Source organism: Ptiloglossa arizonensis, chromosome 7 (assembly GCF_051014685.1).
Source record: "Ptiloglossa arizonensis isolate GNS036 chromosome 7, iyPtiAriz1_principal, whole genome shotgun sequence".
NCBI lineage: Eukaryota > Metazoa > Arthropoda > Insecta > Hymenoptera > Colletidae > Ptiloglossa > Ptiloglossa arizonensis.
This window is the reverse complement of record NC_135054.1, coordinates 6,608,413-6,633,326: the sequence shown is the minus strand read 5'-3', so window position 1 is coordinate 6,633,326 and position 24,914 is coordinate 6,608,413. Positions and strand designations below refer to the sequence as shown.

The window sequence follows — 24,914 nt, the reverse complement described above, 5'->3', positions numbered from 1 at the left end:
TGTGGCTTCTTTCCATCTGTCAGGAAACACGTGTTGAGTCTGTATGCAGTTGTAGATAGGTAGGAAGTAGTCTATCGCGATTGTTGGTAGTTTCTTAAAGAGTAAGTTTGGTATGTTATTCAGTCCAGGTGATGAGTTCTTCTATAGTTATTTTTTACATACTATAGGGTCTGTGTGGGTGATTTTTTCATAGTTATGTGGAATGGGGTAGTGCTCTATGTTTCTATTATTGGTAACTATTTCTTTTGTACTGGCTATTTGGCTGATTCTAGAAATTTAATTTCCGTTAAGACATTTCATCTTTTACCAGACCCTTTCTGTGGAAATTTGGTCGGTTACAGTAGATGTGTATACTTGCCATGATTTTCTGTTTTGGTTTGTTTGATTATTCTTCTAAATTTTGCTCGTTGTATTTGAAATCGATAAGGTTCTTGATAGTTGGCTGTTCTTTTTGTATCGTTAAATGCCTGATGATTTTCCTTTCTAGTAGTTTAACATTCGTCATTCGACCATGATGTATTTTATTTTCTAAGGGATCTTGTCTTTGTTGGTCCGAAGGCTTCTTATACTGCTGTAATAATGATTTGTTCTAGTGATTCTATAACTTGGTTAATATAATTTAGGTCTATTTCATGAATTATTTTCTGTTGTAGCATATTGATGACGATTAATGGGTATTTGAATCAGTCCATTCTTTTAAGAGCCTATTTCGGCGTAGGTTTATTTGGAAGGGGGTCGATGTAGTCGTCATAGATGATTTTGATTGGGAATTAATCACTGTCGTACAGATCCTCTATGGTATTTCACTCCATGTATTGAGCCAGTTTACTACTGTTAATGATCAAGTTCATTGAACCAAATCTTCCGCCACTGATGTTAAACATTACTCCAAGTCTGTCAAACATGCCTCTAAGTCTTTGTAACATTTTAATACACAACGTAAACAATTTTTAGAAAAATATATTCTACCCCTAGACTATTTAGCAGAGGATGCATTGTTTATTAGAATAAACAACATATTAAATTTTTCTATTGATGATCTATGTACTTAATGCTCACATTACTAAGTTAAAAAGATTTATATCTTTATTTAACTTAAAATTTTGCGTTAAGATTGCGCTATTTACTGGTATTTGTATAATGAATAATATCATCTTAGGAATTTCATTATTATGTATTATCACAAAATTATACACTCTATGAATATGTAGTTGATTTGAGTAAATCTAGCGGAACAGGCAATTACAACAATCTAAGTCTTGGTTTACTAACTATGTATAAGGAAGCTCAACTGTACGTATTTATTTCAATCGTTTAAGAATAAAAGCAAAAGCTTAGTATCGTAAACCTATTTAAATTGTAAGTTTTCTCTACCGTCTAAATTCACAAAAGAATTGGTATCTACATTCAATGGCTCATAAATTACTGACAATTGTTCACCATAATGGATTCTCCATGAAACGTGTAATCACTAAAGAATTAAAATTAATTAGTAGAATGACAAAATTAAATTTTATTTTCATGTAACTATTTGTATTGAGTATGAATGTAATCGTATTATAATATCGACAAAATAAAACTATTGAAAATTCTTTGATTATAATTTTTTTGCTGTACGAATATTCTTGTCCATCCCTGTATATTTAGCCAGGGATCAATGAATAAAGATACAAGTTCATACTTATGCAGAAATAAGGTAACTACTGAGCTAAAATAGATTAAGAATAATCTTGTAAGGTCAAGGTCTATTGAATCTTGAATTCTAAAGTAGTGATGGTCGTCGAGGTGTGCTTTTCATAAAATGCAGAAATTTAAATTACTAATCTTGTTATATGATAGAGGAAAAGATAGGATTATGAGATACGGTAGAAATAGGGGACGTCAAAATGTTGAATTATATACAATATAAAAATATGTAATAACGAATGGAACGAAGTACTATTTAGTCGATTTCTGCGACACTTAGTAAAAACTGTCGTCATTTGCCGTCATTTATTTGTTTACCAAACGTTTCGTATTTCTGACGCGACGCAGTTATTTTGTGCGTGTCCATTCCAGTGCAACTTTCTGTTGTTTATCCAGTGTTTTTTAAAGCAGAAAAGGAGATAAGTTACTCTGTATCGATCGTAGTTTAAGAATATTAAAAGAACTTTGAGGTCACAAAAATGTGAAATGTTGACCTGGTACTAATACGAGACATTTGATTGCTAGGAATATGAGAATGTCTCATAGTACTACCACATTATAAAAAATGTTGCTATAACTATACAATAAATTCTTTAATCACTTTTTTAGATGCCACGAACAAAATTAAATAAAATGAATAAAAAGTAAACAAAAAATTATAAGGAGATGATATGATTAAGGCTATTCAAGCTGTTAAATTGAAAGAACTTGGTTACTTGAAAGCAGCGAAAAAGTATAACGTTCCTCGATCAATTCTTGACTAGAATGTGCATAAAAGTGGATGATGAAAACACAGTTGAAAGCATAGTTCATACTGAATTAGGGCGAAACACCGTTGTTGGAGATGAACTGGAATATCAATTGGACGATTATGTTTTACAAATGAAATCTAAATTCTTTAGCCTTACTTCGAATAATATCAAACTAATGGCTTATCAATTAACTACCAGGAATAACATCCAGCATTCCTTCAATAATATTATAATGTGGTAGAAGAGGCTGGATTGGTCATTCTCTGTCACGTTACGTGGACAAAATTTCATTAAGAAAACCGACAGATACATCCATAGCTAGAACTCTTGGCTTTACAAAAGAAAATGTCAACGCTTCCTTCAATCTTCTTGATCAGGAGTGCAACAAACATAATTATGTTGCTGTTCGAATTTATAATGTTGACGAGACGGGACTTACTGTGATACAGTCTAAAATAACAAAAATTCTTGGTCTAAATGGAAAAAGACAAGTAGCAAGTTAAACAGCAGCAGTTGAAAAATAATTTTTTAGAAATCGTGCAACTGATATTCATATATCTGAAATGATACAATTATATGTACCACGAAGAGAATATTGTATTGTTTCCTGCACCAGATTGAAATCGTTACGAATGCCATTTACGTAACAACTGTAAGTTTCACTCTTATTTGTGTTTCGCCAAGCGAAACATTTTAAGCAGGGATTTAACATCAGAATTACTTCGATATCAGTCATTTTTCGTTTAAATTATACCGAAAGCGTTTATGATTCCAAAAACTACAAAACCGTAAAAATATGGAAATTGAAATCAATATCGATATTTTCTTTATTTGCATCGTCTCAATATGATAAACATTATGTAACATTTCAAAATATTTACTTAATGTAGATAATACAGATAGTGCGTTATGGGTGCAAACTCTTATCAACAGAATTAGAACAAAGTTTATAAAAATTATACGGAAGAAATGTGTTATAAAAGCGTATTAAAATATTTAGAAAATACAATATATTTGTATTTAATTAAGCCACAATTTAGTTTTTAATTACGCGTACACGCTTTGAAATCACAAACATGCTGAATTAATATTAAAAAAAAAAAAAGACAAAATTAATTCAATGATAAATAACATAAAGCATCAAAAGAAATTCCTTGCACGAAGAATTTCCCAATTCATTTTATTTGTAATTTATTTACTCTTTATTGATTTTACCTACACTCATCTTTACAAATTGAAGTATAATTTTCTAAAATTGATCATTCGTACCAGTTAAAAAAATTTTAATAAAATTTCCTGAGAAGGTTTAGAATTTTTATTAGTAATACCAATCGAAACGAAAAGTCTGGTTTTACTAGAATTGATTTAATTAAACAAAAATTCGAAAGTTCGATTCAAAAAAATAATTGAAAATTGATGAATACTTTTTTTATTACCAAATAATTTTACTGCCTTTTAAAATACTTATATTCGATGCCTTTTAAGTTCAAAATTTCCATCAATTCCTCAATTAAGGAAAAAGGAAATAACGTTGCACACGGATCAGCCGAAAATATTTCTTAACTTTCACAAATTTTAAATTACATTGATGCATGTATATTGACACGTGCACAATTCGATGCAGTCGACTTTTGAACGAAAGAAAAAACAAATATTGCGCATAAATCGCCTACAAATTACATTGCTAATAATGTAAGCGATCTTGCGCCTAATGGGATTACACAATAAGTATGATTAATGGAGACACATAAGACCTTATGTATTCTCGTTAATAATATGGTCGTAGTTAGATCACCGCAAATTTTCATTCAGAATACAAATAATCATCAATTTGTTTCATTCCGTTTGCAATAATACTTGCTCATGTAACAAGCAATAAAAGTACATCACATTTTTAACACACTACAATGGAATTTTCAATATCTGAAATATAATAAAAGGAAAGTCACTTCTTTTTACGTTGATTGCAATCCTTTATATTGTAGAAATAATAGTATAAAGAACCGATTTTTGTTTACACATGTATTTCCAATATATTTCTACCTGCCACACTGATATTAACAAATTTTTTAAAACATATAATGGAAAAAAGAAAAAACACTGTAAATTGTGCCTGCGTATCACGAATCACTAATTTCTGTTGTAATTCCATTTAATTTTAAGTATATACGGGCTATCCATGAAGATGTATTCCTTACCCCTGTTTTGAAATCTCGCGGGCACAGGGAAAAAGAGGGATCGGACCGCGCATCCCCACCCAAGTTGCTCATTCTGAGCCTTAGCCACAGTCTCTGCCATAGTAGTAGGAATAGATTTTAATTGTGTCCCTACTTCAATATATATATATATACATATATGTGTGATGTATTGACGTATTGAGTCGAAAAACATCTGTTTTATTTCATAAGAGTTATTTAATATAAAAAATAACATTATGTAATATTCATTATGTAAGAGAACAATGTTCCAAAGGTATTAAAATTTGGCATTCTTATTACAGCATATAAGGAATATAGAGCGAGCAGAACAATAAAAATCAAAAAATTCAGTCTTTTCTTAAAAAAAAGTTTACATCTGTTTAAGAACGCAATGAATACATTTTGTCCATATATCAACACATGAACGCTATTATAATTATCTAAATTTGTAGCTGACCAGAAACTGACTAATTTTTGTCTGAAACATTTTATCATCAGACTACTGGAAGTGCCTGAAAAATCGTGGCGACAGTTGTCTTCTTTTGAAATGAATGAAAATTTATTTTGATTTATTTCTATATTATATTTTTATTCAATTATTTTTATTCCTAAAAAGAATTTTTTTAATTTCTACTAGTAATCGTATAATCAATGTTTTCCCAGCATATTGTAAAAAACCAGCAAAAATTGTTGTCCTGTATTATGTATAACTAATGTATAATAGTAATGTGTTAGAACTACGCCAATAGGGATCTACCGATCGCGTGTTTCTCATTATCTCTCTCTATCTCGCTACCTTTTTCATCACACAGTCCACGTGTCTGTAACTGCCGCAACGAATAGTGGACTAGAATTGATTGTGTGTGTGAGAATAGGTGGACCTGCGTTGATATAATATATACATAAATTTTCATATTTTTTTCATTCATTATTCTTATTATTATTCGTATTATATTTTGTAAAAATAATCAATTATACACAATCTTATGTGAGTTTACGTTAGGGTTCGAATGGACCTAGAACCACCATTTGTGTAGTCGCCCTTCGAATGTTAAATGGACATACTGAACCACACTGTATTTAATTTTGAAACCATATAATTAGGGAAACGTTTGAAGTTGAAGTTTAAGCAAAACCGGAAGAAATATTAATCGGGTGAATTATCTTTTCGATTGTATCGCGTACTTCGATGCAAGGTTGTTCTTTGAAATAGAAAAACTTTTCCTTGTTCCCATAAACGGTGAAAGAAGGAAAAAAATCAACGTGCACCGAGAAATAGATTTATGTTGGATTTCAAACTGTCGCCAACGTTTTTTTTCTTTCACAGACAAAGCGTTTAATCCCATTCGGTGCAATGTGGAATAAAATACACGTCAGTGCTATCAAGAAATCAGCTATATTACGAGAAACACTATTATTCAGTTCAAAGGGAATGTTCTATGCATTAGGCAATTTTCTATGAATCATTGTTTCTATTTATAGAGAATGTAATTTTCTCTATTCAGAAAAAGCAATCTCTAAAGCAATGACAATGAGAATATATATCTCTTTCTTTGAAGTTAATCGCGTTAAGATTAAAGTTATTTAACCAACGAAAGAATAGAAATGTTTGTAATAGAATGTTTAAAAAGATTTTTTGTCACGGGTAATTATTAACAGGATTTTCGAAATGTAGCATAGTTTTATATAATTTTTAAATAAATCATATACCTGTGAAATTACTCTGTCTATTAATAATGCCACTTTAACACGTACTGCTGAATAGTTGTTAATGCTTTGCGGTCGTATATCGCGCTAATATGGTCAAAGTAATTTGTAAAAATATATTTTCTCTATAAAAAATATTAAAATGATGGAGACAACTACTCTTTGGAAAGTTAAAAGTTTTTATAATAAATTCATAATATTTCGTTTTTCAGCGAAACAAAATCAACGATTTTATATATATATATATATATATATATATATATATATATATATATATATATACAAACATTGTTTATTGTTTATTGTTTGAAATATGATTTCGTATCTACTATTTATTGTTATTTTCAGTACATATGTAACATCTTCTTTTTCGAGCCATTATAATATATTTGTTTGTTTTTCTAGTTCCGATGCAGCATCATTGCATATTTGAAATACTACTTCTTCACTGTATAGATACTGAACGAAAGAACATTTTCAAATAGTATTTTCTAGCAAAGGAAATATTGTAATTTACTAAACAGATTAAAAATGAATTTCTGCTTAAATCTTTTAATTTATATTACCGTTCCTTTTTAACGGGGCTATATAGGAACTTCTACGAATGAATCTACAGTTTTAAGACTCTCTACCCAGAAAGGATTCTGAATCATTTGTTCAGACCTTCCGACACGTAGAATTAATTAATTACGTCGTTTCTCAAACAACCGGTCCATTTGTGACATCTAACGATGGAGTTGTAACGATGGGCGCTGGTTGGTGTATTGTGCCATAAGGGGGAGATGATTTTAATGGCTTCACGAAATGGAGTTATTCCCGGCGTGACAACCGTGCCATTATGCTTTCTTGCGCAAAAGAGCGAAAAACTAATTAACCTGAGTGCTGTTTCTTTGTAATTCTGTAGCTGTCTAAGAAAATTCGTTGAATATTGCGGAACACAGAGGCCTTGTAAGTACTTAAAGAAAAATTTTTTCAGTATTCGTAAACATTTCGAATAACTCAAAACAACCAAAGAAGAGTTGACACTTTTGCCAGGAACTTTAAGACAAATTTTCGAGCGTAAAAATGCAGTCATCCATAATAGGGGAAAGATATCATCAAGTATTCTATTGAAATTATAAATTTTTTTTGTGAAATTTCCATAAATTTCGTTAACTCGGTTTACATAATAAGGAAGAGTTAACAACGTCCTTATTAACAATAAGGACAGTTAACAAATATCCTTATTAAAGAAATTCTTTACGATTATGTCTACGAAAATGTTTCCTGTTACTTTAAGTAATCGAAATGTGATTAGAATTGCGATTCCGCCTCGTAAATATAAACAACGTATGGCAATGTCTCCAAGTAATAATGAATATCACATTATTAATGGAAACATCGATAGAAATAGAAATTTCTCATTGTTTTCTCATAATTACCTCAATATTATTCATTCATACAGAATAACATAATTATGTATACATAGTATAAGACATAGTAAACATAATAATTAAAATTTCTCTGAGGAAGTTGACGAACTTTACCATAAAAAGTGAAAAAGTTAACAGTTCCAAGGAAATATGTAGTTAAGAATGCCCTTGGAAGAAAGTTGTATATTGATCGAAAAATGAGGAAGTTTCTTTGAAACAAAATAAAGTACTCGGGTTGAAAACTTGTTTCTGTATTTGAAAGAAGAACGTTATTAAAAATAAGTAAAATCTAACAATTATTTGAATCCTTTTTATTCGTGAACATTTAACAATAACAAAATGTATTTTAGTTAAGAACGTAACGAAATAGAATAATGTGTACAAAGTCAGAAAAGTAATACGTGTTGCAATTGTATGCAAAATACGCGTGAATTAAAGTTATATGCTATAAAAATCTATTTCAAATCCAATATCAAAATTGGTAAGAAACATTTATCCATTCGTATCATATTACGATTTTATCTATCAATACTTTCCTGTGTATTCAAGATTAATTAAAATTCAAATTCTAGGAAAATATACACCAAACAGGATTGGTTAGTACGTTATTATAATTTCATATTTACTCATTATTGTAGTTCCATGGAATTTTATCGATTTTCTCGTGTAAACACTAAGGTGTATTTACCGGAGATCGAGCAGAATCCAATATGAACGAGAAAAACAAATGTATAATAAAGTATAAGCGTCGCGTCAGTGCGCACCTATACATGTATTAAAAAAATTACAATTATATTACTAACAATACCCGAAACTTCTTGCATAGTATTACTCGTAATAATCTATAATATGAGAACGTATCACTGCAATAACATTTTTTTAACGCTCAGCGGATACGCAGTTGCAAGAGGAATGAAAGAAACACTGTTTCGAAGGCAGATAAAACTATAAAGCTGATATATTGACAGTGTTGAATCAGCACACTATAAAATTGCACGGTTTCCAAACACAACCATATCCGTTCCTCGGTCGTTAAGTCCCGATTGCAAAATTCCCGATACTGGAACACATTTATCTCTCAGTCACGCGAATGACCGCGAAACAAAGGCAACGACACGTCGAAAGAATAATACGCCCAGTAAAACGAATCTAACAATAAGTAAAATGACCTTGCACAAAGAATCGTGAGCGCAGCAGGTCGACGACCGGTTAGTACGGCTCGCAAGATGCAACAAGGAACGCCTTTCTACAGCCTTGACTGCAACCTCCATTACGTTGCTGCCAGCTTCGTCGTCACGTGTAAACGTGCACCGAATGACGTATCACTGTCGCTCTCCGACATCATGCACGCATACGAACCTAACCCAGACCGTTATTGCATGGATAGATATTTTTATAATCGGTCACAAGGCAATCGCGATCCATAAGTACCTCGTATATACCGACACGGTGGATACGCTTCCCTTAATTGTGAAGCGTGTGTACGTTCGCACGCCTCGTTACGTTCGTTAACCTGCAATCGATGCACCTGATACCGCGACGTTCAAGAGAATTTTGTCTTCGCTCGCGCTCACGTGTTCGAGGACAAAAAATTGAAATAAACTTCAATGAACGCTTAAAGGAATATACAGTAGAACGTCGATTATACGAAACGTCGATTATCCTGAATATCGATAATCCGAATGACCAATTATCTGAATACACAACGAGTCACTTATATATGTACATATTTCAGCTACGCGTTTAACGATGTCTATGTTATGGAATACGCATTCTAGCTTCTTCAAAGGCTCGAGTTTAGTATCCTGTCTGAATTTAATGCGTTCGTGCGTATAGATTTTACTCGTACGATAAGCGTTGAGAGAAAACTATTGGTGTTGAAATTAGAACATAATTTGGACATTATTGAACGTTTAAAAATAAGGTGAAAGAGCTTCTGATTTAGCAAAAGAATATATATGGTGGGAGATTCACGATTGGCAACATTAATAGCAGTGATACAAAATCGTTAAACTTTCAACAGAAATTGGATAATAAAAGTTTAAAAACAACAAATAACGAGGCATTGGAGTACCAATACCAGGTCCATTGATTCAAGAAAAAGCTTTTGAATTGAATGTAAAATTAGGTGGGTATCTAAGAACGTTTAATTTTTGATGTTGTATTTTCCTTATTATTAGGTATGTATTCGCTTACGTATAAATCGTTCAGGCTAAAGAAATTGCTTAATTTCTAATCGATTTATGACATAATTAAGAATTTGATTCTTTCAGACCGATTATCCGAAAAATCGATTATCGAGATAAATTTGTCTCCCAATTAAGTCGAATGATCGTTTCTCTACTGTATACACTCTACTATATTACGTAAAACATGTTGAATTCGATTTTAATTCTTTTCACAAGAAAGGTTAAACGACTCAAAAATCTCAAAACATTAAAAATTTTACAAAATGTGTCCATGAGGTAAAAACAATTCCTCGAAAGAATTTCGAACGTTTGCATTATCGTGTCCAAAACGGTAAACGACATAGAAAACAAATTAAGTCTAAAGTTTTATAGTTTTTAAACTCTACGAAATTTTTTTCAGTCATGATCAATTATAATTCCGTCATCCTTAGCACTTTTTCTTATTATATCCACAAGTTCTTATTCATGACTTTATAACATTTACTATATTTATTAAAACACTTTCAGTAGTATACAAGTTTACAAAATGTTTATCGAAGACTTCCGCGTAACAATTGAAAATTGTATTACTTGTATTAGACTGTATTAGAAAATAAAAGTGAGCATTTCTTTTATATAAAAACTGTTAATAAAAAGTTCTCCTTGCCTGATTGCGATTCTCGCTCATCAGTCATAGGTCATACGTCATCAGTCATTGCGTGATTGACCTCGTGAATTTGATTTTATGTAACGTAATGATAACAAATATTTTTACCCAGGATATACTCGTAGCACGTGCTCTGGAAAATAGTACTGTTTACGAAAATTGAAATATTCTGTAACATTTTACTGATAATGCACTTGCAATATTTTTATTCCATCCTTATTTATTATTCAATATTCATAACACTAAAGCTTTCGTAAATTGAAGTCTTTTGTAAAATAAAAAACACAAAATACATTATAAAACAGAGTTACAGCAAGCCTTATTTAAGCCTTTACGTGGATACATCGTACGTGTGTGATTACTGAATTTTTTTCAAACGAAGGGCCAATTTTGTTCGCTTAAAAATTTTTACAATACACGTCATTTATATAATGGTAAAAAATTTTTAAGAGGATATATATATCGAAGTTATCGATTGTAGAATGTATGCATAAAATTTTCATCGGTATAGAATTACCTTGTACATTCATTCGTGAAATGATCACCTAGTGGCATAAGGTAAAAACGCCGAAAATGAAATAATGACTGATAATGAGAAAATGACGGTTCGGTGAGACGAGATTGCCATTATCTCATTCTTCATCCTTTCTGACGACGTGTTCATGGATGGAACGGTCACAAAACAGAAAATTGCTAGCGTTGCACCAACCGTACAATATTCTAATGCACCGTCATCTTCTAACGCATCATGCTAGCGCCGCTCTCTCCCTTATTTACGAAACAACTGTACAAAACGTAATTCGCCTACATCAACAAAATTTCACAGCTTATTAAAAAGATAAAAATAATATTAAACCGATTGAGAGAAATTTTATGTTTCTGAATGGTTCCACGTGCATTTAATAATAAGGATTATGTTTCACAATCTATGTTATTTGATAATTTGATCATTCGTTTTTCACGGTTCGCGATACCTCGCGTTTAAAAATGTTTTAAAACACAAATGATTTTAATTAAATCAATACGTTCGTGCTGCAAAGAAATACGAGTAGCTCCTGAATTGGCAACAATTTCACGAATGTGTAAAATATCAGCTTCTTAATGTACAACGTCGTACAAATGAACGAGCGCAAATGTACTCTGTGAAGCGATGAATGATTCCATTACGAAATACCATCAAAATACAATTTTTCATATTTGTCATTGTAGATTCATAAGGACACTATCGGTAGATCGGCGAGACTTTTCCGATAAAAGTACATCCAAACACGACCGTATTTGACCTAAAGCTTTTCAGAAACAATTGGAATGACTACAATTATAAATACTCCAAATGAGGTCGTATTTGGACTCACTGAGTAGAAAAGAAAATCCACGATCCTCGTCAACGTCGACTCCTGAATTCGGCCTGTATGGTCAAAGCGTCATTCAACACTGGCATTTAGCAACGAAACGAAGTGCCTGTCCACACGCGAACGAATGACGTGGACGGATGTCGAACTGAATTGGCGCAATGACCATAACCAGGGCCTAATGCGGCAATGGATGTGCGACCTTTTCCTTGTCGTTTAAAAGAATGAAACCGAGCGGAACATTATACGATGCTTCGTTGTACGTAAAGAAACTGCAAGTGCATGAAAAGCGTGGTGAAAATAATAACAAACATTAAGAAAATAACTGTACGCGTATGTGAATACACACTATTTTTGATAAAAATACGAAACAAACAACGTAATCGAAGATAGGTGACGATTACCGAAAATTTACCCCGTGTATGAAATAAGTTTTGATAAATGTAGAAAAACTAAACTGATATTTTAAATTTCACTGAGAAATCGAATAGAAGGATACGTTCATAACACATTAGTGATTTTATAAGAAGATGATTATTCGAAATCAAATTTTGAAGTATCGTTTGAATTGGTAATACATTTAGTCAAATTTGAACAATGGTTAGAAATTCCTGGCAAGAATAAGAAAATTTCCCATGTACAAAATTTATACACGATTTGTGTACGATTTTTTTACATAAATAGTTTCCTTTTTTCTTTTTTAGTTTTTCTTGTTTTCGTAAAACAAGAAAATATAGAACTGTTTGTAAAAATATATTTCCAAACGTAAATCTCGTTTCTTTTATTATTCTCGAAACAACACATTTTGTCGAATTTGTTCATGGTTCAAAGGAATAACATTTGTCGATTGAATAATGTAAATACTAAGAATTTGAGAAACATGAAAAATATATACAGAATTTAAACACGAAACAAACCTCTTAATTATCTCTCTTAGTTATAACAATACGAAAATATATTTCATATCTCATTTGAACGGTTTTAAAGGCTGATGTATGTTGCAACAAATTTTTGTTTTCGATATCAAATTTTTAAAACTCTTACGAGCATTGTTGTACTTGGTATTAATACAATTCTAGCATTGCATACCTAAATAATATCGAGCGCTACTATTATCCCAGAAATCATTGGAACAGTATCATAACTCTGTTATTGGTCATTTTAAACGATGTATCGCCAAGGGCGACATTATTTTATCCATTTATTATGAAAAATCGGTGATTCATGATTTATATTCTATTATACATCATTTTAGTGACATATTATTGGCATAACAGAATGTATAGTAAAGTCAAGCTGTTGCAATAATCTGTAAAAAGATATGTAACAAAAATATCGGTGAAATTTTTATTGCAACATATTTATGCTTTAAAACAATTTTAATTACTCCTGAAATATTGTTTCGTATCGTCACAACTTAACATAAAATATGCGACAGAATGATAAAATGAAATTTATAATAAACATGGTTCGGTACTTCGAAACGCCAGTTTGTTTCATTCATTTGTTAACTGAAATTGCTCAACTGACGAGAAATAAATCTCTTTTTTTTATTTTAATTATTGTTTCATTTCTTTAGCCTAACTTAACAATCTTACTAGTATGTTAGAAACATGTATCAAAAATATATTCTTCAATTTCAGATTCTTAAATAAAATTACAAATAATCGCCCATATTTTCCACCTTGTATGAAAGAATGAAATACATTTTTCTTCATTATGCTTTATAATTGAGCTACTCATTAATAACACGAAACGTGAAGTTGGAACACTGTTTAAAAATTACACAAATCTTTCACAGATGAAAATTCAGATTTCATTATTCAGAAAATCTTATTCATCGTACTATTATTATGATATAATTGCATTGTAATAATTTTACATTATATGAATATTAACAAACACTCAAAAAAAACAAATACTTAAGCAGAACTTAACAAATAGCAAAATAATTGAAAAAAAATCTATAAGAGTACATTTGTATGAACATAGAAGAAAGTAAGCGTTAAGTGAAAAAACAGATGTTTACACATATAATCAATCGAACAAAGGAAGAAAGTCAATTGTAACCGGAATGGATGCCTGCTACTCTCTTCACTCGTTTAGATCCCGTTGTACGAGTAGCAGCATGTCGAGAATAATAAGGTCATAGCAATATACCCTGTCGCGACCTTGTCTCTCCACTTCCACTACCGCACTGTCGTTACATTTTTCTAGTTCACTGACCAGTACATCTCTCCAAATAGATATCTGCGTTATCGATTAGCCGAATTTAACTCGTACAACTGTTATTTCATCATTGACACGCAATATATTAATAAGAATTATATTTTTATTGTTCCCCAACTTTTTACGAATACATAACTCTTTTTCGTTTCTCTATTTAAATGATTCGCTCAATTAGAAAGAAGAATATTCACAGTTAAACCCTTTTCTAAATTTTAAGGGACGAGTAGCTGAAAATATTACAATGAACGATTTCGTAGTGAGATATCTAAGATTAATAGCAATTATAACGAAACATTGATAGTGTAATGCGTGAATGTTAATTTAAAAATAAATATACCCCTTTCACGTGACATAATTGTGATACCCAGAGGAAAACGAGTGACAAAATCCTTAATTCAAACACTAAAACACGTTACTATACATACTCCTAAATGCTTGGAAATTAATAACAAAATACTTTTTCTTGTAAATGCTTTCTTTCGTTTACGTTTTCCTCTCAAATTTCCTCATCCGTATACCTGGATTCTAGAAATTTATATTCGACTGTTTCTATTTTCGTATTGTTTGTATCATCCATCCAACGTCTCAACAAGTTTTTCCATTGGATAAATAAGAATCGTATGTATCGTTCTCTGTATGTCTCTGCATATCCTCTTTTGGAAAAATGCACCGAGCCCTTTAAATACTCCCCTAACGCTACAGCATAACTTGTCGCGACACAGTCTTTGCCCATCCTTTTGGAATATTCTACTTTTATTAAATTTGATAAATAACTAAAAACAATTAATAGAACTTAAATGTTAAAAGACGCGTTAAAGTGACTGGAAGTGCGAGAATGCTTCTTTAAGATTTACTTTAATTTTGTCTATGTTTTAAATTAATGTGTATTAGAATTTTCGCATGACCTGCAGTGTCATTGAAATTCTAAATGCGTAGCAAGACAAAGTGGTGATAAGACTTCATCAGAGCTTTGCTGTATCGTTTCCAGATAATTTCCTTGTTGCTCGCATACCTCTTTAATAATGCTCTCCTTACTCTCGAGTCTATAAAAGTACACGGTACTCTGTCACGGAGATTCGTTGATGGCGTACGTGAATGAATATTGATAAAAATTACACATACGTAGCATCGCATGATGTTCATATATAGCTATCCAATGCCAAATTAGCTGCGCATACGCGCGAGTGGAAGGGTACGTTAAACTAACGTCACAGATCTTTAACTTTTAATTGCTTTCCAAGTTACCTCAGCGTTTCACGGAAGGAAAGAAATTTTCTCTAGCAATTTAGAATGTAAAAAATTTCGTTTCTTTGAGCACAGTTTATTTTGAAATTAAACTTCTACAATTAAGATAGGCTATGGTGAATCGGAACACTTTCCGTTCGATGGTAAAAAAATTGGTCAAAATATTAAATATCTAATTTTTTTTATTATAAATAATTTACGAATCTTTTCTCTGCAAATACGAAACGAAAGATCAAGAAATATCCGATTCGCCTTAAATTTTAAAGCGAAGTGGATGATCCGAAGATGTCTGAAAAAGTAACAATTTTCGTAATAAAATCTTTGAAATCGACTTAAGAAAATATAATTTAACGATAATGAGGTCAACTGGTACCACTTGGCACATAGATAGCAAATGTATTGTCTCTTTTTACCGCCTCTAACATCACAATTCTAGTAGCACCATTCTTCACAGATAATGCACTATATCCAATCTTCTGAAGGTGGATAGACACATTTTTCACCACAGTAAATATATATAAGTATTTACACGAATTAGAAAACACATCGGTAGTTATATTTCAAAGAATACGTGAAGAATGGTATCACGATAGAGTGGCGAGTAAAAAAATCTTGTACCTCAAATCGATAGAGAAAAAAGTTTACAATTTACTAAAAGATATGTAAATTACGAGTAAAATTTGTAGAAAAATTTTCATTTTTCGATAAAAGAAAACAAACTGCATGGACAAAGCCCAATACAGAACATCATGTTCGCAACACGTGTCCCACAATAAAATACGGAGGCTCGATGATGTTATGCAGATACATGAACAATGAACAATGAACAATGAACAATGTACAATGTACAATGTACAAAATGAAATATTGAAATATTTTACAAAAAAAAATTAAACAATCGATAGAAAAGTTATAAATACCGCGTGTATACTACTTTCATCAATGGTCCGAAATATGTATTGTATTTAGCGAAAAAATTGTTACTGTCTGATGTACCAAAATTATTAAAAACCCCTCCCTAATTACCCAATCGAACATGTCTGGGTAGAATAGAAATCAACATCCTTAAATCCTAATTTTACAAATATAGAATAATTAAAATTAAAATTACGCGAAGAATGAGAAAATACTTCGCTTTATTTCATTCAAAACTTCATCAAATACAACAAAATATTTATATTTAATTATTCGAATGTATCTACATATTTGTAAGCTTGTGTGTAACTTTTTCCTGTAACAAAATCCATCTTAAATTATTACACTGGATACTACTTTGGTTGTGCATTTACCTATCTGCATTAATTTATTATTTGAGTGCTCATAATTCTTAATTCTTATCTTAGTTCATAATAATATCTATTCTTTACTTTCATGTTCGAATATATAGGCTGTGCGAGAATGTGATTATCAAACTTTAATTGTATGCGGTACTCGTCACTGTAAATGAAAGAACACGAAGTGTAAAAATCATTCGTTATGAAGTTATAAAACGTCCTGGAGTTAAACCCACTGGACTTTCATTCCTTATAATCATTCACAGAGTACCATGAATCATTCACAGTACAACAGGTAAAATGTAAAAAGAATTGAAACTGCGGAAATAAAAGGAATATGTTCAAGAAAATTTGAATTACTAAGACATTTTTCGAAGAAACTGACTAACATATTCGCTGCAGTAAACCGCACATACTATATCGAGTATACATTATAGACAAAGGTAACATTTAACTGGAGAAAACGTTGCCTAATTCGAAAAAAAAAACATTTTTTAAGCTGTTACTTTGTTTGTTATAACAAACACCGCATAAGTCGAAATGTGCATCTTTGCACATTCTGAATAATATTAAAAATAAAAATATTTACAGACACCAAAATATTTTTGTTTAGAAGCCATAAATAATAATTTCATTGAATTTAGCAACGCCGACCACAGGTAAATCCAAGAGTCATTTTTTGAAGGTGATAGAAAACGGAAGAGACATTTGTACAAAAATTTAATCTTAAAAATCTCTATTGTAACAACGAACATAATTATACCACTGACTTGTATGTTTCTTCGGTAAAAAAAAGAGAATAATATTAGAATATTATAAAGTATATGCATGTAATTAATATAATAATTGCATTTGATTAATATTACAATTAATAATTATTGTATTATAATTTTATAATATCGTAAGAATCAATATTTTCTTGCTATTGATGGGTGAAACGTCTTTCAGATGATTTGGACAAAATCCCGAACTTTAAGTAGTATGTAATCCTGTGACACAAAAATGGGGATAACACGCGGAAATAGAAAGGATTAGAACGCTCGAGGGAAAAGTACAAAATGAGATACTTTTCAAATAACTGCAGACATTCGAAAACGTAACAAGATAATAATCGTTTCCTTCCACAGTGCATGGAATTAACAAAAAAAATAAGACACGTCACTTACATTACCAAAACTGACAATTGTCAGTTAACTTTTCAACGTATGTGTACTAAATATTTTCTTTTTATTGTTAATTTCATACTATACGCTCTCCAAGTCCTGAACTTGTTTTTAACGCTTTTAGATGTAAACAATATATTAAATTCGTAATATTCTAAATCACCGACAAAGTTATTCAAGATCTACACATACAAAAATGCTTTTAATAAAAATGTTCTGTTCTTTATCAAAGTATTTCAAAATTCTCGAAGATATGACCAATCTTGTGATTGAACTATTAGTGTGATTAAACTATTGAACTTGGTTTACCGATTCGTTTGCAACATTGATCAATAGTTGTCAGCTAAATAAAAAATAACGACTCGTACATTTTTTCGAGAAAGTAAACTTTATGTATAACGATTCGAAGCAAACGTGAAGCTTTTTACTTTTCAGAAAAGTAAGTATAATGAGACAACTGCATGCATTATGCTTATCTATTGGCAGTTTCGACATACACATTCCTGCGAGTATGATTATTAATGTGATCATCATTCCTCGAAAATTTTTCATATCGTTACATATAGAAAGAAAGAAATGACAAATGTCAAGATAATCTCTCCTTTTTTTGCAATATGTATAAAAATGTTTACCAAAGTTAGAACGTTATTTCTTACGAAATTTATTCGTGCATGTAAACAGTGGTTCATAATGATATTACTGAAGTGAAATAAATGGCGAAAAATAAAAATATTAAATCGATAATTAAAAATACAGGTGAAACTTAAATAATAAATACGAATGAATGTGTATTCTGACAAATTTATGGCCTAGTGTGCAAAATCAAAATATGAAATGTGTTAGATAATAATAACAAATACTTTTTAAATTTTCGGTGGACGAAAATACAGAACACAAAATAGTATCATACTTAATGGGAATCATCACTTATTGACGCTATCATTGCTGATTATTAGCACGATTTTTGCAATTGTATTTGAAATTCGTAAAGTATTAAAGACCATTCTTATAAAGAACTGCGTTATTTAATAACAACTTTATTATAATTAAATTTTTTAACAAGTTTTGTCAATAATATCAAACAGTATGATTTTTTAGAGTCCTTTTTATAAAAAATTTATAAATTTTCAACAAAAATTCAAGAATACTTGGATATGTTGCGTTTTGCAATAATAATTCTTTAACGGCGATACCGTTGACACCTAAAATAAATACCCCTACTTCACTATTGAGATCCATTAATTCTTTCCGTATGAGGAGAAAGTCACTAGCCTGTGGCACCAACCAAGAACCCTTTCCTTCCGGTAGACATCTTGATTGGCGCCTATGGTGGTGACTTTCTCCTCAAACGGAAAGAATTAGTGGTCAGCATGGGTAACCCAGGGATATTCATCTCAGACGCAAATAATACCTGCTAAAACAAATCGGTAATGAATGAAATTCTCAATTTTAAGATGTATTTTAAATAATAATTGTTCGATGTTTACAGTAGCTCCTAAACAAGTTTGTGATTCAAATACAATACTTTTTCATCATTTGTATTTTAGTAGGAAAAAATGGTTGTATTCCTCTTATTACCGACTGTTCTGTTTCCTTTTTCATTACATTCGATGCACAAGAGATTACAAATCTCTCAAAAAAAGTAATTTCTAGAGTTTCATTCAGAATATTCTTATCAATTCACCGCGTTGTATATTACTCGCGAAAAACATTTCAATTCAGTTCCGAATAGAACCAGTTTACGATACTAGATAAAACACCACAAGATACAAAACAAAGAGGGAAACGTACCGGGTACAGTTATCGCTGGAAAACTGCGACTTCTCAGTGTGAAACGGCGTGCCGAACGTCATAACCGAACAGGTAGGCAATCGCTCTTGTCGTTGCTGAGAATTCTTGCTGATCCTGAACCGTTTATTGTTACCGGCTGAGTAACCACGGCCGCTAAAGAGTTCGGCTAGTCAGCTGATCGCACGATGTTTCATTGCTTCGCTAGTAAGCATTATAGCTGGAATTTTCGTGGAATCGCTCCCCTCGTTCGAGGCGCAGCTACTAGACCACCCAACCGACGTTCGAATCACAAACGGCTCGAGAAACTGTAAGCTCGAACTGGCGTCCAACGATCAGTCGCGTTCTTTATTCGCGTTTCACGTTTGTATCGCTAAGCGAACCCCACAGGCTCGAACTTGAACGTGCCTTCCTGCCGAACTGTTTTCCCAACACAACAGGTCGTTCTACGTGCCTCTCATACAATCGTGTGTCTCTGGCAGCACGATCACACTTATTCCGTTTGGTGGCGCTATATCACAGGTATTTTTCGCACATTGAACCAACGAACCGTTCACAATAAACGTTCAAAGATTTGTACACAATCACAGCATCCAATGATAGAGAAGACGGGTAGGTAAATGATCGATCGTTACGATCAAATGCGACAGAGATGTCACGAGGTTCGATGCAGCGTCTGCACTACTGTCACGAGTAACGGTATCGAGGCGCGGTCGGTAAATACAAATCACGCACGGAAATTTAACGAAGCGACACTCGATGAACGCAGTAAGTGCAACGACCTGTCACTCGATCTTTTTCCTTTCCACGCGTTGCGTCTTGTAGTGTTCGTCCGACATTCGATATTCAACAATTCGTTGTTGAATTACGCGACAAAGGAAACAGCGGAGCGAAAACGTGTGTGCTCGAGCATCGGTTACGATATGCAGCGATTGTGCGACTGTGTAAAAACTAAGAGTATTCGATGAAAACCGATCACGGCCGAGACGAACCGAAAGGTACGAACCAACTCCCGTCACGTCTAGCATCCGACTGGCTCCGAGTAAAGCCGGCCTACGAACGCGGGGAACGTTACCACCCCCGTGACCCCTCACCACGCACCCTGGACGCGCCATCGCACTACATACTACGGACCGTGTCACTATCCTCAACCCTCTGTAACAGTATCTCGGCACCGATATCGGACGTATTTCAAACACGCATCAAGTAGCTCCTTTCCAGTTTCTTCGCGTTTCTCGTATCCCTTTGAGAGGGTCACCCTTTTCTCCGCTTTTGGAGAACGGGTTCGCGTGACGAGAAATTGTACGGCATCGGTTTCGTTGCTTTTTAACACGTTCTAGGTCACCTATTTTTATTTCCTCCAACCTTCCACAGAAGCCTCTGTACGTCGCGAGTAATTATTAAGTCTTAAATCTGCAACGATCTCGCTACATATGTAGCTACCGTGGATGACACTAAAAATCGTCCACCACCTTTGCCTTTCTATTGTCCTTCATATTCTAATTTATAAGTGCGATACTTTTGCTTAGTTTTACAATGTAAACATTTTCATCCATACTGTTTCTTGCTTGAAATTTGTTGGCAATATCAATGAGGAATTGAGGTATGTACATATATAATTATAGCTATGAAAATCAGCTTACGCTAAAAGTCGTATATCTATATAATGTTTGGGAATTTCCTAAACTAATATGCGTGTAGTGAATTGTATTTGTGTATTTCTCGTTTAATAAATATTATAATACTTCATTCAGTATCATTATTTCACTTTTAAAATGTTTGGTAAACATCAAAAGAAGCAAAAAACAATGGAAAAATGGAACCTAATAATTTTTCTTTAGAATTGAAACAAAAATTTCAACGTGGAATAACAAAAATTTTAAATAGAAATAAGACTACTCTGCAAAATATGTTTAACAGATACAAGAGTCTTAGATGAATTGAAACAAAGTAAGATGAACATTTGTATTGATCAAAATGAAAGATACTGTATTTTATATCAATTTTTTTCAAAAAAAGATTCAAGAGAAAGAATTCCGAAGGTTTCTGCAGATATTGAAAAGTATGTAAACGAAAAGATTCATGTAGAAAATATCGTGAAAGTATTGCGAGTTAACAATTATCATATTCAAAAAGCATAAAGCAAATCCTACATACATAGGTACGAAAAACATATGGATTTTTCATTTTAAAAATTTCATTGTAATGTTTACAAACGAAAAGAAATTTAATATATACTGTGCCTCATTTAAATTGTTCATAATAATACAGCATTTCATTCTGTAGCCCTTACCATGTATTTTACTGATTGACTCAATTTTTTATATCAGATTATAATGTAATTGTTAAATGTTTACTGGGACAAAACGAAACACCCCTACTCCACTAACGTAAAGTAAGACGTTATATACCTATGTAGGTAGGGAAAAAAGAAAATATTTTTTAATATGTATTTATTCTTTCGTGTAATTATTAATTTGTAGAATAAAATTTTAGAAACTTAGATAAAAATGACAACTTACACAGAAGAAAATTAAATGTCATCATCTTTTAAATCCTTCGAAATCGTATTATCCACGATCAAATAAGTTCTGATTTGTCTACTAGTTACGAACAAAATTGAGTTCAACAAGTTAAGTGGTCCATCCTGTATATATAAAGCGTATACAAAAAAAAATAATCAAACCAATTGGTTTCTTTTTACAATTAATATTTAAGCTTCATTATTATGTACCTATTAATTATGTATGTAGAAGAGTAATATTTTATCAGGATTGTAAATACGTACAAATCCGTATTTAATAAGTTTACGTATTAAACAGGTTGTAATGTGTTTTCGTTGCAACATGTTTTCCTAAATGTACCTGCTTTGTTTTGAAGTAAATAGTACATTTGATATTCTATCTGGTTGTGTTGATAATGGTGATATTAACAGCATTAAACGTATTGAAACTTATATATGTACATATATGTATGTTATATCTTCATGGATATCACTGTAACATCGCATAAAATCGTCACGGCATACAATACATTTAACCGCTATTAAAAATAGTTATTGCTTTATGAAATTACAGCAAAAATGGGATTTACGTTTGTATATCATTAAATATTTAATGAGTACCAGACTGATGCATCTGATAAACATATTTTAATCGCTTGAGGCACGATATGAATCCTTTTGATACGTTATTCACAATTTTCTATTCTTTTATAATGTGTACTTTTTTTTATGTATACCCGGTATAAAGTTTATCGTCGTATTATTTGCATCCAAGAGGTTATTAGTGACAATAGTTCAACTCATTTGCGGACGCACTCGCTCCCGCGCGAATGAAATACTAATGAGAAGCATTGTATTTTTCAAAAACAATTTGTTCTTATATTGGGATTCAAAATATTTAATGCGTTTAGAAATAGTAATTGGCAAAATTGTTTTGAAAAGTAAACATCTTTACGTATAAGTCAGATGCGACCAATCCCAAATCCGTTTAATATTGTCTTCCCTTTCCGAGTATTTTATTTACTTATATTAATTATACGTTTATTTCTCCAGCACAAGAGGCGCGAAATTTTTCCATTGATCGTTTCAGTGATTCAGAAGTTAGTATTGCAGTATTTTTGGAGGTCACAAGACGATATTTTTGAAAATTGATTCACTTTCAATAGATTCAACATGTTATTCAGGAAATAATAATAAAAGGATCTATTGAACGATCTAGTTTTCGTAGTTGATCAGGCTGAATTTTATACATTTTTAAAAAGATCGTTCAAAATAATGACTTATACATTTTTATTTTAACCGATTTAAATTGATCGGTCGAGTCAACCATATTTCTTTGAAAATGTGGCTAAAGGAATTGCAAAGTAATAAAAGACGTGCACTCATGTAGACTGCATGCATGATGCGCGGCATAAAAACGAAGCAAATGTATGATGTAGCCGCAGGTTACGTAAACTTCTAATATAACGCAGGTGGTACTTCTAAATCAGAATACTGTTCTATGGATTTGAACGCAGCAGTAGATATATGAGAGAAAACAACGTGGTCTTTCAGCGTCCTTTATTTAATTGTTTGCGAAACCAAAACAGCAACTTCATCTGTTACGTACTTCTTTTTACAGCAATAATATTAACCTCGGTCAATTTACGAGTAACAAAAAGTAAAAACCTGTATTAAATTTATGTTAAATAAAAGAAGATAAAGTTGAAACAAAAGTAACTCTATTTAGAATTACGATATTTAATAGAAGAAATACAATTTCTTGAGAAACAGTAAGAGAAATAGAAGAAACGTTAACAATCACAAAATTTCTTTATTTTTCGGCCTCTGTAAATGCACTTAGTAAGTCGTTTCCATCTATTTTCATGAAGGTTATACATAATATCTTCAGGATACGAATTGTAAGCTCGACGTATTTTTTTCAGCATATCCTACGATTGAATGTCTAACAATATACGTACATACGCACATGTATTGATTGAGCTCGAGGAGCATCTCAAATTGTCATGTATATCCGTAATATATCAAGCACGTAAAATGGTCACATATATTTTAAGAAAAGAAATATCGCATAACGTTAGAAAACTTATTGATGATGCAATCCATATCGTCTATCGAGTATCCCACGTCAGATCATTACTTCCAGTCCCTCGGTGTAGTCCCTCGGAGTCTGACCTACCCCGAGATAGGAAGATATTTCTGAAACGAGTGAATTAACGATCGATAAAGTGGTTGGAGGGTTGAAAGATCGAGTGATTACAAAAGCCACGGAAAGGAAAGAGGATCAAAACTGTTCGTCTGTGACACCAATTCTCGACGTCTTCTTTCTTTAACAAAGCTGAGCATAGTTTATATATGGAATATTTCGTGTTCTAACATAACGTGCGTAAGGCCGATTAATTAACGAAATACAATACAACTTCCTGTCTTAATATACTGACTTTTTCCTTTCTCTTATATGCACAGCGCCTGCTTCGTTTGATTATTCACACACCCGAAACTTCAAACTGCTTTATAGTAAAGTTTCAATGAATGTAGTTATGTGTGAAATATTATTAACAAAGAAGAAAATAAATTTTATGGAAATTTCAATGTACAGGCAAACAAATAAATAATTATTATAATAAACCTCTTTGGAAAATTCCACACTGTATCCGTGATTTTCGAAAAATAGAAAAAAATGGCACCGATAGTCCCCGACTAATATTATTCAGGACAGACTTCATCCAATTTTATTTTCACAGAATAACGAACATGTTTTAGAAATTCT

General features: G+C 31.8%; 1 protein-coding gene across 5 annotated transcripts in view; it reads right to left on the bottom strand.

Annotated features, from left to right (window-relative positions):
- The window catches only part of LOC143149542 (uncharacterized), a 143,292-nt gene that overhangs the window by 79,937 nt on the left and 38,441 nt on the right, over positions 1–24,914 (bottom strand). Inside the window, exon 1 of one of the 5 annotated variants that reach the window (XM_076317038.1) lies at positions 19,645–20,645. The exons of the other annotated variants lie outside the window; for them this stretch is intronic. Coding sequence (XP_076173153.1) covers positions 19,645–19,706 — 62 coding nt within the window. The 5' untranslated portion in view covers positions 19,707–20,645. Of the gene's footprint in view, positions 1–19,644; positions 20,646–24,914 lie in introns of those variants that run through there. 5 annotated transcript variants of the gene reach the window in all.